The 15,417-nt window shown below is 45.9% G+C and overlaps 1 protein-coding gene across 5 annotated transcripts in view; it reads left to right on the forward strand.

The window, feature by feature from the left end:
- The window catches only part of LOC144163035 (uncharacterized), a 265,629-nt gene that overhangs the window by 238,814 nt on the left and 11,398 nt on the right, over positions 1–15,417 (forward strand). For all 5 annotated transcript variants that reach the window (XM_077693815.1, XM_077693816.1, XM_077693818.1 and 2 more), the window contains one exon: positions 14,161–14,283. In XM_077693815.1, the coding sequence (XP_077549941.1) occupies positions 14,161–14,283 (123 nt within the window). The remainder of the gene's footprint in view (positions 1–14,160; positions 14,284–15,417) is intronic.

Here is a 15,417-nt window from a genome sequence, read left to right on the forward strand (position 1 = left end):
TCGTCCAAAAGCATAGAGGGTAGCGTATTTCTCTGAAAAAATTCTTTAGCTGTGCTGACAGCATTAGTGTAAGCATCAGCCGCAGTTCGATAAGCCTGCCAACGATGTTCCGATGGGGAAGCTTTTGCCGCGCGGTAAAGTCTTTTCTTTTTGTTAGATAACCTGCGGATTCTCCGATTGTACCATGGAGCACTGGGGTTTGAAAAAACACGTCGTAATGGTATGTATTGTTCGGACAACTTTCGAACTTTGTTCACATACATTTCCCAGTTTTCCTGAACAGAGCGATTATCAAACTCATCAAGGAAAGCGTCAAGAAATAAACATAATTCATCATTTATAGCGTCAAAATTTGCACGCTTATAATCTCTAATGTCTTTCGTTTTATTTTTAGAGCGTTGGGCTTTGACATCCAAGCAAAAATGTAGAAAAAGGTGATCACTCAGACCAGGTAAATAAGTTATGTCAGAACACAGATCAGGAGCTGAGGTTAAAACTAAATCAAGAACACTTTGAACGTTTTCAGCTATTCTCGTTGGCTCATAAACTAGTTGACTTAAGTTAAAAAAGGTACACATGTCAAGAAAATCCCTTTCTAGCGTTGCACACGAGTGCGAAGTTGCTCCGTTTGGCGACCAATTTATGTGCGGAAAATTGAAGTCTCCTAAGAGAAATACAGGTGACCGTTGAAATCGGGTAATGACAAGGTTGATTACATCATGAAGTTCACTAGTAAAAGTTGCAGGTGAGTTGGGGGGCCTATAACAGACTCCTAGAACGATCTTTTTTGTAGTTGTGTCGATGCAAACCCAGTTGGTTTCAAGAGAAGTAGGTATGTGAATGGGTGCCGACTTGATTTTTTTGCTAACTGCGATTAGTGTTCCGCCGCCCCTTTTAGACACGCGATCACATCGGTACAAGTTAAAGTTATTCGAAGATTCTAAAACTTCAGTGTCCAGTATGTTACGATGCAGCCATGTCTCTGTGAAAACCACGATGTCAGCTTGGCATGTATCGATAATGGAGTGAACTGCAACTCGCTTATTTACGATACTTCTTATGTTTGAATATAGTAAAGATAATTTGGGAAAGCATTCTGGCCGATTCCTAGCTACCTGCTATGACGGAGGAGGGCTTTCGTTTGAGGTAGATGGTCTAACAGGGTTACTAGGGTTACTAGGCACGGTGGGATGAGTCTGGTTATGTACTTTTACAATAGTGGAATTTATGGAGTCGTAAACGTAACATGCTCTATTAATAAACAATTTGTTATGTCTCAGTTTAAAAGAAGGGGAGTCTGGCAGAGATTTAGCGAATTCCAAGAGTTTGCTTCTGGCCACACGTGTGCCGACTGAAAAATCATCCGATATGGTTACGTTGTTTTCTTTGAAGCACGAACGGGCCGCCGACACCTTTTCTTTAACTTTAAAGCTGAGAAACTTCACAATAACGGGTCGGCAACGCCCTTCTGCAAACGAGCCGAGCCTATGCGCACGCTCGATGCTGTCAGCAGAAAAACTTTCGTCGCAGCACAGTGATAACAAGCCCAGTACTTTTTTCTCTGTTTCTTCCCATTTTTCTTCGCAATCAGGTATTCCATGCAGTATTAAGTTATTCCTCCGGGACCTGTCTTCTAGGTCGTCTGCCCTGGTCAAAACAACATTGCATTGTTCAGCTACATTATTAAGCATAACACGTGTATCATTAATATCTGCTTCTAGAGTTTCAATGGCTTCCGTTTTTTTTTCAACAGTTGATAGTCGTCGGCCAATATCATCCGTTTCAGCTTAATGCTGTTTTGATTACCTTTAATTTCTGCAATGTTTTTAGCGAGTTCGTCCTGTTTTGAAGTTTGTACTGCGAAACTGGTCTGCAAGCCTGTTAGTAGCCGAATGATTTCGCCATACTCGGCAGATGATGTTGAACCCTGATCAACAGCGTCCACTGCACTCAAACTAGTGTCAACTTCCCCTGGTTTACTAGAAGGCTCCCCTCTAATACGCTGCTGCTTATTAGGCCCAGGATTTGATTCAATGTCTCCCGTGCACAGCAATAGATAACCAAGATCCACACACTCAATAATCAAGTTACACAGCACTTGTGGGCATGGGAACAGTAGCAAGCAGACATTGTTGGACTTCCTAGCGTAAAGGGAGGGTTTTGAACCAACCTGTAACAGGTGAAAACAACGTTCGTGAGCCATCGTGCCTGAAGCACTGCTCCCACGCCCACTGAAGTCCGATGGTGCTGGTCGGCAGTTTAAATTGTGTCGCTCAGGTGACGTCACTAATGCCGGCGGTGCCAGCAAAAGATGCGACGAGCTCGGGAGCAGCGAAAAAGTTCCAGCAGGGTCGAACAACTCGGCCGGGCACGTTTCAGCATCCGACGATAACAGGGGAATAACTTCGGCGGCGTCTCCGGGATCGACGAGTGGTGTCAAAAAGACCAAGCAAGCAGCGATTGCCTGTAACAGGTGAAAACAACGTTCGTGAGCCATCGTGCCTGAAGCACTGCTCCCACGCCCACTGAAGTCCGATGGTGCTGGTCGGCAGTTTAAATTGTGTCGCTCAGGTGACGTCACTAATGCCGGCGGTGCCAGCAAAAGATGCGACGAGCTCGGGAGCAGCGAAAAAGTTCCAGCAGGGTCGAACAACTCGGCCGGGCACGTTTCAGCATCCGACGATAACAGGGGAATAACTTCGGCGGCGTCTCCGGGATCGGCGAGTGGTGTCAAAAAGACCAAGCAAGCAGCGATTGCCTGTAACAGGTGAAAACGACGTTCGTGAGCCATCGTGCCTGAAGCACTGCTCCCACGCCCACTCTTTGTGTGAACAAAGCTGACCACGTGACCGTCGGAGGGATATCACAGAGCAGAGCCGCCGTAGCACCGGTAGCACTGTCGAATCCGCATCGACGGCAGTTTCTGCGAATGCCCCCACGTACTGATCTCGTGAGGCGCTTAATTAAAAAGCGACCGTGGATGTGACGCAGGCGCTGCGAGTGCAAATGCTACCGCGGCTAAAGAACGACGCGCGACGCTCGAGACGGTGGGTGGCAAGACGCGCGCTGGGAGCTGCCGGCCGGTCTGCCTACAGGTCCGCCTACAGATGTGTTCGGCTCAGCACTGCGGCGGATATTCGAGTGCCGCTCTCGTAAGCGGTGCAGATGACAATTTTTAATGCAACCCGCCATCGCATCATTAACTCCTTTCTCATGTAAGCCACCATGGTCGGGACTTGGGGACAATTTCGTGCAGCGGTAACAAGCTATCACTCGAGCTACCTGCGCCGGCCTGGGCCACTTCGCGGCCGTGGCCGCCGCCTGCACAGCGACCGTGCGGCTAGCTCAGTGAGCTTTTCGTGCCTCCGGCGCGTTTTCGCATCCAATGGTAATAAACAGTAATAGAAACAGAGTGCCTGGAATCGCTGTAGACCTTTGGTCGCGGCCAGCTGCCCGATGAGCTGACGAAATCACGGCGCCTCCGCCGCCAACGATCGGGTCGTTCGTTCTCGAGAGGAGAAGCTACGCCCTCCGGCCCTCCGGCCCTCCGATTGGAGCGGCGAGCCGGGCGAACCGGCAAAAAACGCCGATAGTGCGGAAGCGGCAAACACAAACTCGTGACGTGTTTGGATGTTGTTTATTTACAATTGCGCGTGGTCCTCTGCTGGCTGCTCGGTTGCGTTTCGCGCACTTCAAAATTGATTTTAAATATGTTCTAGGCTGTATTCGCCGCTGATATTTTGCAGACGATGTATATGTGTTCCCACCAATCTATCTCCGAAGTTATCTCGCCTTCAAAATTTTGTGTCAGTGCCCCTTTAAAGAAGTAAGGGTGCAAAGTGCAAAATTAGATTTATGTCAAAGGAAAACTATGGTGAACTTTGAATTTTGTTAAGCTATGCTTATTTCCTGAAGATAAATTTAAAAACACTGAAATATAGAATGTTTTTTTGGGAGGACATTAGCAGTATCTTTAGTAAAAATTGAATTTTGTGCTTGAGCTGTTTGTCAGCTGCAAACAATTGCTTGCAGCTTCAATCCTTGCAGAAAGATTTTCTTGACCAATTCCAGTAAATTTTTTAAATGCAAGGGCGGTTGGCCTCAAAAACATACAAGCCACATAAAACTAAAGCTAAGTACTTGTATTTGTTATTACTGTAGACTTCTAAATAGAGTAGGGAGTTTAAATGCAAAATTTAATTTTCCAGGCAAAATGTTTGGAAACATCAGAAAAAATGCAATACTAATAATCTCGAAATGAAAAAAAAATCATAACACTATTTAAACATTCAAAGTCTTCTGTTATGTATGAGCAAAATCCTTAGTGAAATCAAAAGTCTTAACTTGAGTGGTTTTTCAGCTACAAAACATGACTTCCAGCCCTTTGGATGTACATGCCATTGGGTCCCTACTGGGGCAAAATGCCAATCTTTGACAAGAAGGCAGCAAATCTGGTCCACGTGACATTTGCACCCCGTAGACAAGATAAATAACATTCGTGACATCTATAAAGCACCCAAACCGGCTGCAGAGAACGCCAAACATACAAAAAGGGGAATCCAGAATCTAATGATAACCAGCCCCCAGTGCTTAAAGGGGCCGTGAAGACAAAATACAAGTGTGTTGTATGCGAAAGATTTCGTGTATTATAGTACCCCCATCGCTAGTCCGAATTGAAACGACGCTTTCCTCACTAAGAAATATAGTTTAAGTTAAAATTTTCATTTTACCGCTAAATCGAGTGTAAATCGAGTGTTTTCGGGGTCTGCAATGACATCACGGGAACCGACCGCTCTGCAGCCGATAGCGAAGCCTTGTTTACCAATAGTGAACCTAGATTGCGCCACCATACCGTAGCAAGCCGTTTTCTGCCTTGGCTTTGTTTTTGACCGTATTTAAACCTGGCCTGTTTTGTTCAGGGAGAAAGTAACGTTTCATGAAACACAGTGCTCGCTCGACGAATATGATTACGTAAGACACCGTTGCTTGCGTCAATCGGCCAGTGTCATCTGAGACAACCCCAAGGCATAGCAGTGCTGTGCATCTAAACCAAGCATAGTGTGTGCAGTACCAACACCAGTGTGCATCGGTGCTGTGTGCTGTCGTAACTTCCACTGTTTGTCCCACCATTCTTACTGCTTCAAAAAGAATGTTCCCTAAATTTAAGTGCAAATAGCTCTTTCTGCAAGCTTATAAACTCTGCCTAATTTACGCTTGCTTTTGCCGGCCTCCGGCAATCGCAGAGCTGGCTGGTATGACGTAATAGGTTCTGTTGCGGGAAATGAGCTAGTGGGTCGCATTGCCAATCCTTTTTTTTCCAAATTATAGAGCTCAATTTAGAGAAGTTTACGTTAAAAGTGGTGTCAGCATGATTTTAACCAGGCAATATTTTGAATGAACCAAACTTGCATTCTGTCTTCATGGCCCCTTGAGGCTGAATCCTTTGATTACCCCTTTCAGAACCGAATTACGATAATGCCACATTTTTTGCAGCTCACTGCTGCTCATAATGTTGTGACAATGCATTGCGGATGTAGCGAAAGTGTGAATTTTGCATCTCTCAGTGTTTGTCCCATTCGGGCATGCTTTTCGTGGTGGGTTTAAAAGCCGCTGCTTAGCTGAGAGAATACGAACTATACATTAGACGAAAGCTTACTTCTTTGGCAAATGTCACCAGGGGTTTTAAAATGCCTAGCATGTTTTTCAAATCTGCATTTGAATCTGCCAGTAGTTGTCTATCGGTGTTCTACGGTCATGGTAAACAAGGAGGCAAAGAATCATGTGTGAGGCAAATGGATGGAAACTTCAACAAAGATTTTTCTGCATCCGCAGTACTGTATGATCCTTTAACATTTTCGTGACCATGGAAAAATTGGTTGTCTTTTTGGGTAGTCCCAAGAAAAATTTTGTATCTGCCACAGAAAATTATTGATGCTCAAGTGTAAAGCATGAAATGATAGAGGAAGGATGGGGCTTTCCAGCAGTATTAATTTCAAGCAACAGATTTTTTAACGAATATTGTCAGAAAAATATCAAAACAAAAAAGTAACAAAAGACAAAAAAATGACGAAAACATTTAGTGCTACTTTGCACAGGGTAAACATAAAATCGAAATATACACTTTTACTACATGCCTTAAAGAATAATACTGCAATTATGAGCTCTGTAAGTACAAAAGTTTACATACATACAAAAATATAAGCTAGTGCATATCATTCCACTGAGAAAAGCAGTGTCTCGATGCAGTGAAACAAAGGTTGGCACTGGCTCCACTGTGCAGCCGGCGCCAAGTGGTCCGCCCGAACGAAGTTGCCACTTGGCAGATAAGAGCTGTGACCTTTAAAACAGGCTGGACATGTTTACATCAATGCACATCAGGGAATGGTTTGACCGTTTGACGCATTTACGCAGTCCATACTGAAGTCTGGCGAATCGAAGTCGTCTTACGTGTCTGTGCTGCTACCATCATCCAGAGATTACATAATGCTTAGATTAATTGGAATCTGTCAAAATTTGCCGTTCCTGTGGAGCATCGGGAAAGCGGCATCGACGCCGCTACAGAAACCACGTGCGCCCGACTGCAAAAGACCTTTAAAAATTCACCCCCGCAGCGGAGAAAAGAAACTCGAAAGCGAAACCGATGAAATACTTGGCGTTAGCTGTCCAGAAGTGCTTGGAGAGCGCCAAAATTTGAATTTGTATTCACCGATAACATACTATCGGTGGGAATAGGTGTGGTCGTGGAAACCAGAATGCAGTTGAGCCAGCAGGGCCACTATGTGCTACAAGCGAAAGCATCGTGTATTCTTGCTCCATATATCTAGGCTCTACGCTGCCCATTACATCAGTGCCATGTTAAAACACACCCCTCTTGCCGAACACTTTGAAGGGGCCATGCAGACAAAATGCAAGTATGTTTTATTCGAAAAAATTCGCATTTTATAGTGCCCACAGTGCTTGTCTGGCAGCAAAGAATCCCGTATTCACTGAGAAATAAATCAATTTAGGTTAAATCTTAATTCTTCCGCGAAATTGTGTGTTTTCGTGATCAGTCCTCCCATATGGTGCTACATACTGAGCCGCGGACCGTTGTCCACCGTTGCTTTGTTTTTTTACCGTATTTGCACCTGGCTTGTTTTTATTACGGTAGATAGTTATTGTTTCGTGAAACATGGGGTATGCTCGAATAACGGTCATGTACGGTAACGTCGCTTACACCGATTGGCCAGACCCCGCAGGGGGCACCTTGTGTACTCAAGGTGTTTTGGTGAGTAGCGCCACCACGGTCCCGAGCTCCGCAGGGGTGCCTACTGCTGTAGGCACTTGGTGTCTTGCAACACCACGGACCCGAGCACATGTGGGTTGGACCCACCCACGCACTCGGCTGTGCGTGGCTTTGCCGTGTCCGGGGAAAAGGGCATCCTGGTGGTTGAGCCAAAGCCAGGGTTGTTTTGGACCTTCGTGGCCCCCTGGCAGAGGCAACACACCACTTCGGCCCCCGCTTCCCGTAGACGGTGCCCCCAGTCTGACCCGACCTGGGGGGAATCAGCCAGTCGCCTCTTCCTGTCCTCTTCTCCATTCTTTCCCTTTCCTATGTTCTTTCCTAACCCTGTCCTGTCATCTTTTCTCTTCCTCATTTTTCCGTTTTTTCTCTAGGCGGCGAGGGTTAACCCTGTGCGAGGACATCACCCTAGATTCCGACCATAGGGTTATAGTGGCGAGGTACAGTTAACGTGTGCTTCAAAGCCACGTTCCCTTGTTGGGCTCGGTGGTGGGCGACTGGCCTCGCCACCGAATTGATTCCATGTTCTATGGCTATTTTCTCAACTCTCGCAAAACACCCTGATCGACCTCCTAAAAGGGGTCGCACCGAAGTACTCCGCACCCAACCACCTCAGGCAGCTTTCAGCAAGTATCTAGTTGTACACTCGACCGATGAAAAACCTATCACCGACCTGTCAGTCTTCTTAATTGCCAAATGTATTGAAAACATTGTCGGCAAAGACTACAACGCCAAAAAGATGCCCTCTGGAGACCTCCTTGTTGAAGTTATGCGAAAAAACCAAAGCGAGAACCTCCTGAAGCAAGAAAAAATTGCCAACTTGACCGTCACCGTTACGCCACACCGCACGCTAAACACTGTCCAAGGTGTTATTTCTGACAAAGAGCTCCTCCATGAGACAGATGATGATCTCCTTGAGGGACTGCATGACCAAGGTGTTGTTGGCGTCCGTAGAATTATTATGAGAAGAGATGGAGCAGAGATCAAGACCCGACACATCATCCTAACATTTGCTAGCTCTACCCTGCCAGAGACAGTGAAGGCAGCTTTCCTTAGCTGTCGTGTACGCGCCTACATTCCAAACCCGAGGCGATGCTTTAAATGTCAACACTACGGTCATGGAACTCTAGCTTGCCGTGGCAAGCTCACCTGTGCGAAATGTGGCGAGAATGATCACTCTTCTGATGACTGCAAAAACACAATCATGAAATGTCCGAACTGCAGTGGTTCACACGCTGCATACTCACGATCTTGCCCATCTTTCAAGAAAGAAAAAGAGATCATTCAAATCAAAGTAACCGAAAATATCAGTTTCCCCGAAGCACGCCAAAAGCACAAGATGTTTTCGGCTGCATCCTATGCAGACGCCGCCCGCCGGGGGTTGGGGCGACGTTTGGTTAGTACTGCGACACAATGCAGCTTAGCTGATGTGTCGCTGTCGTTAACCCCCTCCGAGCAACCACCAGCTCCTGCCTCTACAGCAGAGGCCCTGGTGGTTCCTCCTCCTGCTGGGCTGCCGTCCACAGCCGAGCACCCCGCCACTACGTCTGCGGAGCCCGTGGAGAATGTGGTGACGGGCGCTGTTGGGACTGGTCCGGCCTCTTCCAGTCCAGCTCCATTGGCCCGCACGACACCCAAGGGCATTGAGAGCATGAACTCAGGTGGCCCCACACGTACTCCTTCCCTTCCCGCACCGCAGGTTCCAACCAAGAAGCCTGCGGCCACCTCAGGAACCAATCCGCGAGGTGGATGTCGGATGAACACCATGTCGGTGCCGCCTGATTTGTCAGACGAGGACACGGACACCTCGGCATCTCAACCTGCCCAGCAGGCGCAAAATGAGCGCCGCGGCACTTTTGGCCGTGGGAGAAAACCACCTCAACGTACAACAGGCCCTAAACAAGACTCACTGACATGAACCAGAATAGGCAACTTCTCAACTACATCTTTATTATCTTTAATCCATAATAGCTGTTGAAAACATAGTTCAATGGAACTGTAGGGGTCTCATAAAAAACTTGGATGATGTATATGAACTCCTTTATAAACATCAATCCAGTATTGTTTGCCTCCAAGAGACACACCTGAATCCCAAGCAAAGTAACTTTCTTAAACAATACACTGTCTTCAGGAAAGATAGAGATGCCTTTGCTCATTCATCTGGTGGGGTTGCCATTGTGACGCGAAAATCCATTCCATCCCAGTCCATTAGACTACTCACCAGCCTTGAGGCAGTTGCTGTCCGCGTGATCATTTTTGGTCGGCTGATTACAATATGTTCCTTATACATTCCCCCGGATTATCAATTGTCTACCTCAGAATTTGAGTCGTTGGTAAATGAGCTTCCTGAACCATTTATCTTAGTTGGAGACCTAAATGCACACAACAAACTCTGGGGTTCTGGGCGAACTGACGCTCGCGGCCGCTTGATTGAACATTTCCTAGTATCATCTGGTGCGTGTTTGTTCAACAAAAAACAGCCCACATATTATAACATTACACACAACACGTACTCACACATAGACTTGGCAATCGGTTCTGCTGTTCTTTTTCCACTCGTTGAGTGGCAGGTGGAGAAAAACCCGCTTGGAAGTGACCATTTCCCAGTATTCCTGAGATGCCTAGACAGAGACCCCTACACTCCCACCTCAACTAAAAGGTTTAAAGAAACCGCTGCAGACTGGGAGAAATTTAAGCAGAAATCTCAACTCGCATACAGTTCCATAGAACACTTGGGTATTGATGAAGCTTGTAGCCTTGTCACGGCACATATCCTTGACGCTGCAGAGAACTTCATTCCCCAGACTTCTGGTGACACAAGTAACCTAAGGCGGCCCTGGTGGAATGAATAGTGTCGACAAGCACGCCAGGCACAGAACAAGGCGTGGGGCATTCTTCGCAGGTACCCCACTGCGGACAACCTTGTGGCGTTCAAGCGCACCAAAGCCATGGGAAGGCGCATTCGCCGTCAGGCCAAAAACAATACCTGGAGGTCCTTCTTAACTTCAATAAATTCTTTCACCGATACAAGAAAGGTTTGGAACAGGATAAGAAAACTAAATGGACAAAGCACACATGGCTTACCCCTTGTTGACACCACTGGTGGCACCCTGGAGGACCAGGCAAACGCGTTGGCACAACACTTCGAACACGTCTCAAGCTCTTCACATTACACAAGCACATTTATACACTACAAAAAGTCAGCTGAGCGGAAGTCCATACGTGACCACAAGCAATCAAACGACTCCTATAACTCTCCATTCTCCCTTCACGAGCTCATGACTGCGTTGGCTGGTTGCAAGCCTTCGGCACCAGGTGCAGATAACATTACGTACGGCATGATCAAACACCTTCATACAGACACAATCAATACTCTCCTGTTTTTATTTAACAGAATATGGCGTGCTGGGCACTTTCCTAAGGCATGGAAACAGGCTATTGTTGTGCCACTGCTGAAAGAGGGAAAGGATGCATCCTGTGTTTCAAGTTATCGTCCAATTGCCCTGACCAGCTGCTTGTGCAAGCTGTTCAAAAAAATGATCAATAGAAGGTTACTATACTTCCTGGAATACAATGGTATTCTGGACAGCTGCCAGGCAGGTTTTCGGTCGGGCAGATCAACAACAGACCAACTTGTCGCTTTTGAATCCTATGTGAAAAATGCCTTTGTTAACAAACAGTTTTGTATGTCCATATTTTTTGATCTAGAGAAAGCATATGACACTGCCTGGCGCTACGGCATCCTGCGAGACCTGAAATCTTTTGGAATTTGTGGGAATATGCTTAATGCCCTTGAAAGCTATTTGTCTGAACGAACATTCAGAGTGAGGGTCGGGGCTGCATTATCCGCGCTGTATATGCAAGAAAATGGCGTTCCTCAGGGTGGAGTACTTAGTTGCACACTTTTTATAGCTAAGATGAACACACTTGGAAAAGCTCTGCCCCATACCATTTTTTACTCCATTTACGTGGATGATGTTCATATCAGTTTCCGGTCCTGTAACCTGTCTATCTGTGAACGGCAGTTACAACTTGCCACAAACAGGCTTGTAAAATGGGCCGACGAAAATGGCTTTAAGCTAAATCCTCAAAAGAGCACATGTGTCTTATTTTCCAAGAGGCGTGGTATTCACCCTGAGCCCACCGTCCACCTCAGTGGAGTGGCTGTGCCTGTGAAGAAGGAACACAAGTTTTTAGGGATTGTGCTAGATGAAAAGCTGTCATTTATTCCACATATAAAGCTACTCAAAATAAAATGTATAAAGGCAATGAATATCCTAAAAGTCCTATCCCACCACTCCTACGGCGCAGATAAGATGTGCCTGCTGCGTCTCTACAACAGTTTAGTGAAGTCGCGGCTGGACTATGGGAGTGTAGTATACGGGTCAGCTTCGAAAACCGCTTTAAAAATGCTTGACCCTGTTCTGCACCTTGGGCTTCGCCTTTCGTCAGGAGCCTTCCGAACGAGTCCTGCACAAAGCCTATATGTGGAATGTCACCAGTGGTGCCTGGAAGACCAGCGCTTATACACAGATCTATTGTATGCCATGAAGGCAACATCCATAAAAAATCACCCTTCTTCGTTTATTGTCAATGACACCTCTGCCATGCACTCGTTTCTCAGTTGGCCCTCTATATCTATGCCTTTTTCGTTGAGAGTGAGAGTGCATGCTGAAGAGCTTGGGGTTTCCTTTAGCGAGACTTACAAAACTTCGATCACAGACCTTGTTGCTCCCTGGGAAATGTCCCCCATTTCTTGTGATTTATCTTTCAGAGCCATTAACAAAAGAACTGCACCAAGAGAACTCATCTTGCAGCACTTCCTACATCTACGACACAAATACCCCTACACAACGTTTTACACAGATGCCTCCAAGTCCGCCCATTCTGTGTCATGCGCTGCACATGGCCCAAACTTTGCTACCACGAAGACAATGAACAAAAATACCAGTATTTTTACAGCTGAGGCACACGGCATTTTAACAACTGTGGAACACATTACAGAAACCAGAATACACAGTTCCATTATTTTTACAGACTCCCTGAGTGTAGTATTAGCTCTCCATTCAGGAAAACCAACTAGAAACATTATTTTAAACCGTCTTATCAAATCCATAATGTCTGCTTACGCTCTAAAATTGACTGTAGTAGTGTGCTGGGTACCTGGGCACAGTGGAATTTCAGGCAATGAAATTGCTGACCAGAATGCTGCTGTGGCGGCTCTCCGCAGTGATGTAGATATCCCACATGTGCCCTACCTAGACATGAAACCACTAGTTCGGAGTATGCTTCGGAGGCGCTGGCAGGTACAGTGGGACACACAAATCGAAAACACACTGCACATTATAAAACCACACATAGGGAAATACAACACAGAGAAACAGAACATGTTCACAGAAATATCAATATGCAGATTAAGAATAGGTCACACACACGCTACACACTCATACCTTTTAAACGGAACCCCACCACCATCTTGTGAGAAATGCGGACGAAGACTTACAGTCCTCCATGTATTGATTGAATGCTTGGCATACCATGACGCAAGGAAACGACACTTCCCAGAACTATACACCTACATGATACCCTTACACCCATCCTTGTTTTTATCTGATCAACCCCCGATCAGAAGTGAACGCCTTTTAGCCTATCTCGCTGACATTGGATTTTTAACACTCATCTCATACCATGTGTGACATCAGGGCCACCCAATGCAAATAGTGAGGGCGGTTCTGAGCGTTTTCATAACGTGCCAGGGACGTCACCGCCATCCCTGCTATGTTATGGCGCTCCCAGCACACACATAAACATCGTCACTGTTATCCCTCATCTTATTCATCTTCGCTTCTTAGAGTAAGGGCCCTTTACACCCATATATACACTATTTTTATCAAGTACATCACAATCATCGCCATGGCATTTTAATAAATGTGACAAAACAAACATTGTCTTGGCGCTCTTTGGCCTCAGACGCCCTTGCGCCAATAAAATATACATAGTAGTAGTAGTACCGATTGGCCAGTGTCGCGTAAGACAACTCCAAAGTGGCGGACAGCTGGGCAGCTAGAACAAGCGCAGTGCGTCCAGTGCCAGCAGCAGTGCGCATCGGTACTTCAATGTTTATGTATATTTTCGTGACTTTCATTGTTTACCCCACTATTCTTTTACTGCTGTAAAATGAATATTCATTAAATTTAAGCGCAAATAGCTCGTTCGGCAAGCTTATAAGCCCTGCCTAATTTGCTTTTGCCAGCCTCAGGCAATTGCACAACTGGGTATATGACTTTATAGGTTCAGTTGTGAGAAATGAGCTAGTAGGTCGCATGGCCATTCTCTTTTTTCCTAAATATATACCGTATTTATGCAAATATAAAGTGAGGTTTTTTCCAAAATCTGTAGTCTCAAAGTGATGCCCCGCCTAATATTCGATGCTCAGTATATATATCTACCTGGCAGTCTTTTTACTCCAAACTGTGCCGTCATGACCACCTTATAATCGAATAAAGGTTGTGTCTATTTGAGCGAAGTTTACATTAAAAGTGGTGTCAGTGTTGTTCTTACGAGGCAATCTTTCAAGTAAACCAACGTGTTTTGTCTGCATGGCCCCTTTAACCATTGCCGTTCTATTTTTTCTCAAAGACTGTTGCGTCTGAACCCGACTTGAATTTGTGGCCAGAAGTGCATAGTTGCCATCTTAGCCTCCTCAGTGGCACAGTTTGGTAGAAGTAGGGCTTGTTGAGCGTTCGAGTGATAGTCTGGATCGTTTTGTCGGTCTGGGCCTTCTCTTTCATGGCCAGAGTGGAAGCGCTCATACGACATGTCTGGATGCAGTAAAAATGTGGTGATTAAGATATTTTTTCCTCCTTTCTGCTCACCAGAATGGCATTCTGCAGGGCTTCTATGCGTGCAAGGGCAGAGCGGTGGGAATTGACTTTTACCGCGACTATATCATCCATTGCTCTCAAGACAGCAAGATATGTGCCTACCGCATCAAGGATGAGGTGAGTCAGCAGTGACTTTCCAGCCCTTCCTACGTATAAAGCACAAAATTGCGCTGGTTCGCAGAAATAGTATTTTGTTATATAGTATTTTTTTGGAAAAATGCCACCGTTATTGCAGAATACACTAGGGCAACGGCAGGGAAGAGCCAATGTATTTAGGGTTCCTTGTAAGGGGGATGAGGGGAACAAAATTTCAAGAATGTGGACATAAGGTATACGCAAAGCAATCACGGATGTCCGTGGAACGTCCGAAAAACAGCTGAACATTCAATGCCAAGTTTGGATGGCCACTGTACGTCCATTTTCGGATGTACAGTGTACATCCAGCAACGGCTGTACATGGGATATGCATTTCCTTATGTCCGAAGGACATGTAATTATAAGGGTGCTGCTGTCCCACTTTGCACCAACATAGGGATGTGGTTGACCCAGGAGGTTAAAATCAACAATCATGCTTAGCTGCGCACTCTGTGCACACTACATACGACACTGGTGAGGCTGTTGCACCATGAGCTGGGAGAAGAAGTCTTCACTGGTTTGCTGTCATTGGTGGCCATCAATTCAATTTTCCGCCCTGAGAAAAGATTGGCTTCGTATTGTAGCCAGCTACCTGACGCTGTGTATGTACTTGGTGCGGCAACCTGTAAAGAAGAAAAAACGCTGGATCTCTTTCCACCACTTCTAGGCTCTGGTGCGAGAAGGCCGTGGTTTTTCACTGCTTTCTTTGTTCTCAGGGGACCTTTTGTCTCCTATTCAGCAATAATTTGACGAATTCATGCGGTGCACACTGTGGTCTCTACAGTATGTATAGCCCAAGCCTTACCAAAGATAGCGTTCACATGCATTGCCATGGGTTCTAGCCAGCTAAGAATGCTTACTAGACTGAAGCGCCACTGTGGAAATTCGCCATTGCCTCTGTTGGGGAAGGGGAGTAGGGGCCACAAAAGAATCTGCCCAGGGTACAAAAAAAGAGACGTTTATTGGTGATGATGATGATTGATGATTGCTATTGGTATCCTCTTTGTAGCGGGCTGATAACGTGTCATCTTACCAAAAAAAGCAAATGTACCTATGTTTTACACTCTTCGTTTAATTCTAGCGCTGCTCCTAGGACAGGCACAAAAAAAAACTTAT

This window comes from Haemaphysalis longicornis, unplaced genomic scaffold (assembly GCF_048455015.1).
Source record: "Haemaphysalis longicornis isolate Haplotype H1 unplaced genomic scaffold, Haemaphysalis longicornis Haplotype H1 scaffold_12, whole genome shotgun sequence".
In the NCBI taxonomy this organism is placed as follows: Eukaryota; Metazoa; Arthropoda; class Arachnida; order Ixodida; family Ixodidae; genus Haemaphysalis; species Haemaphysalis longicornis.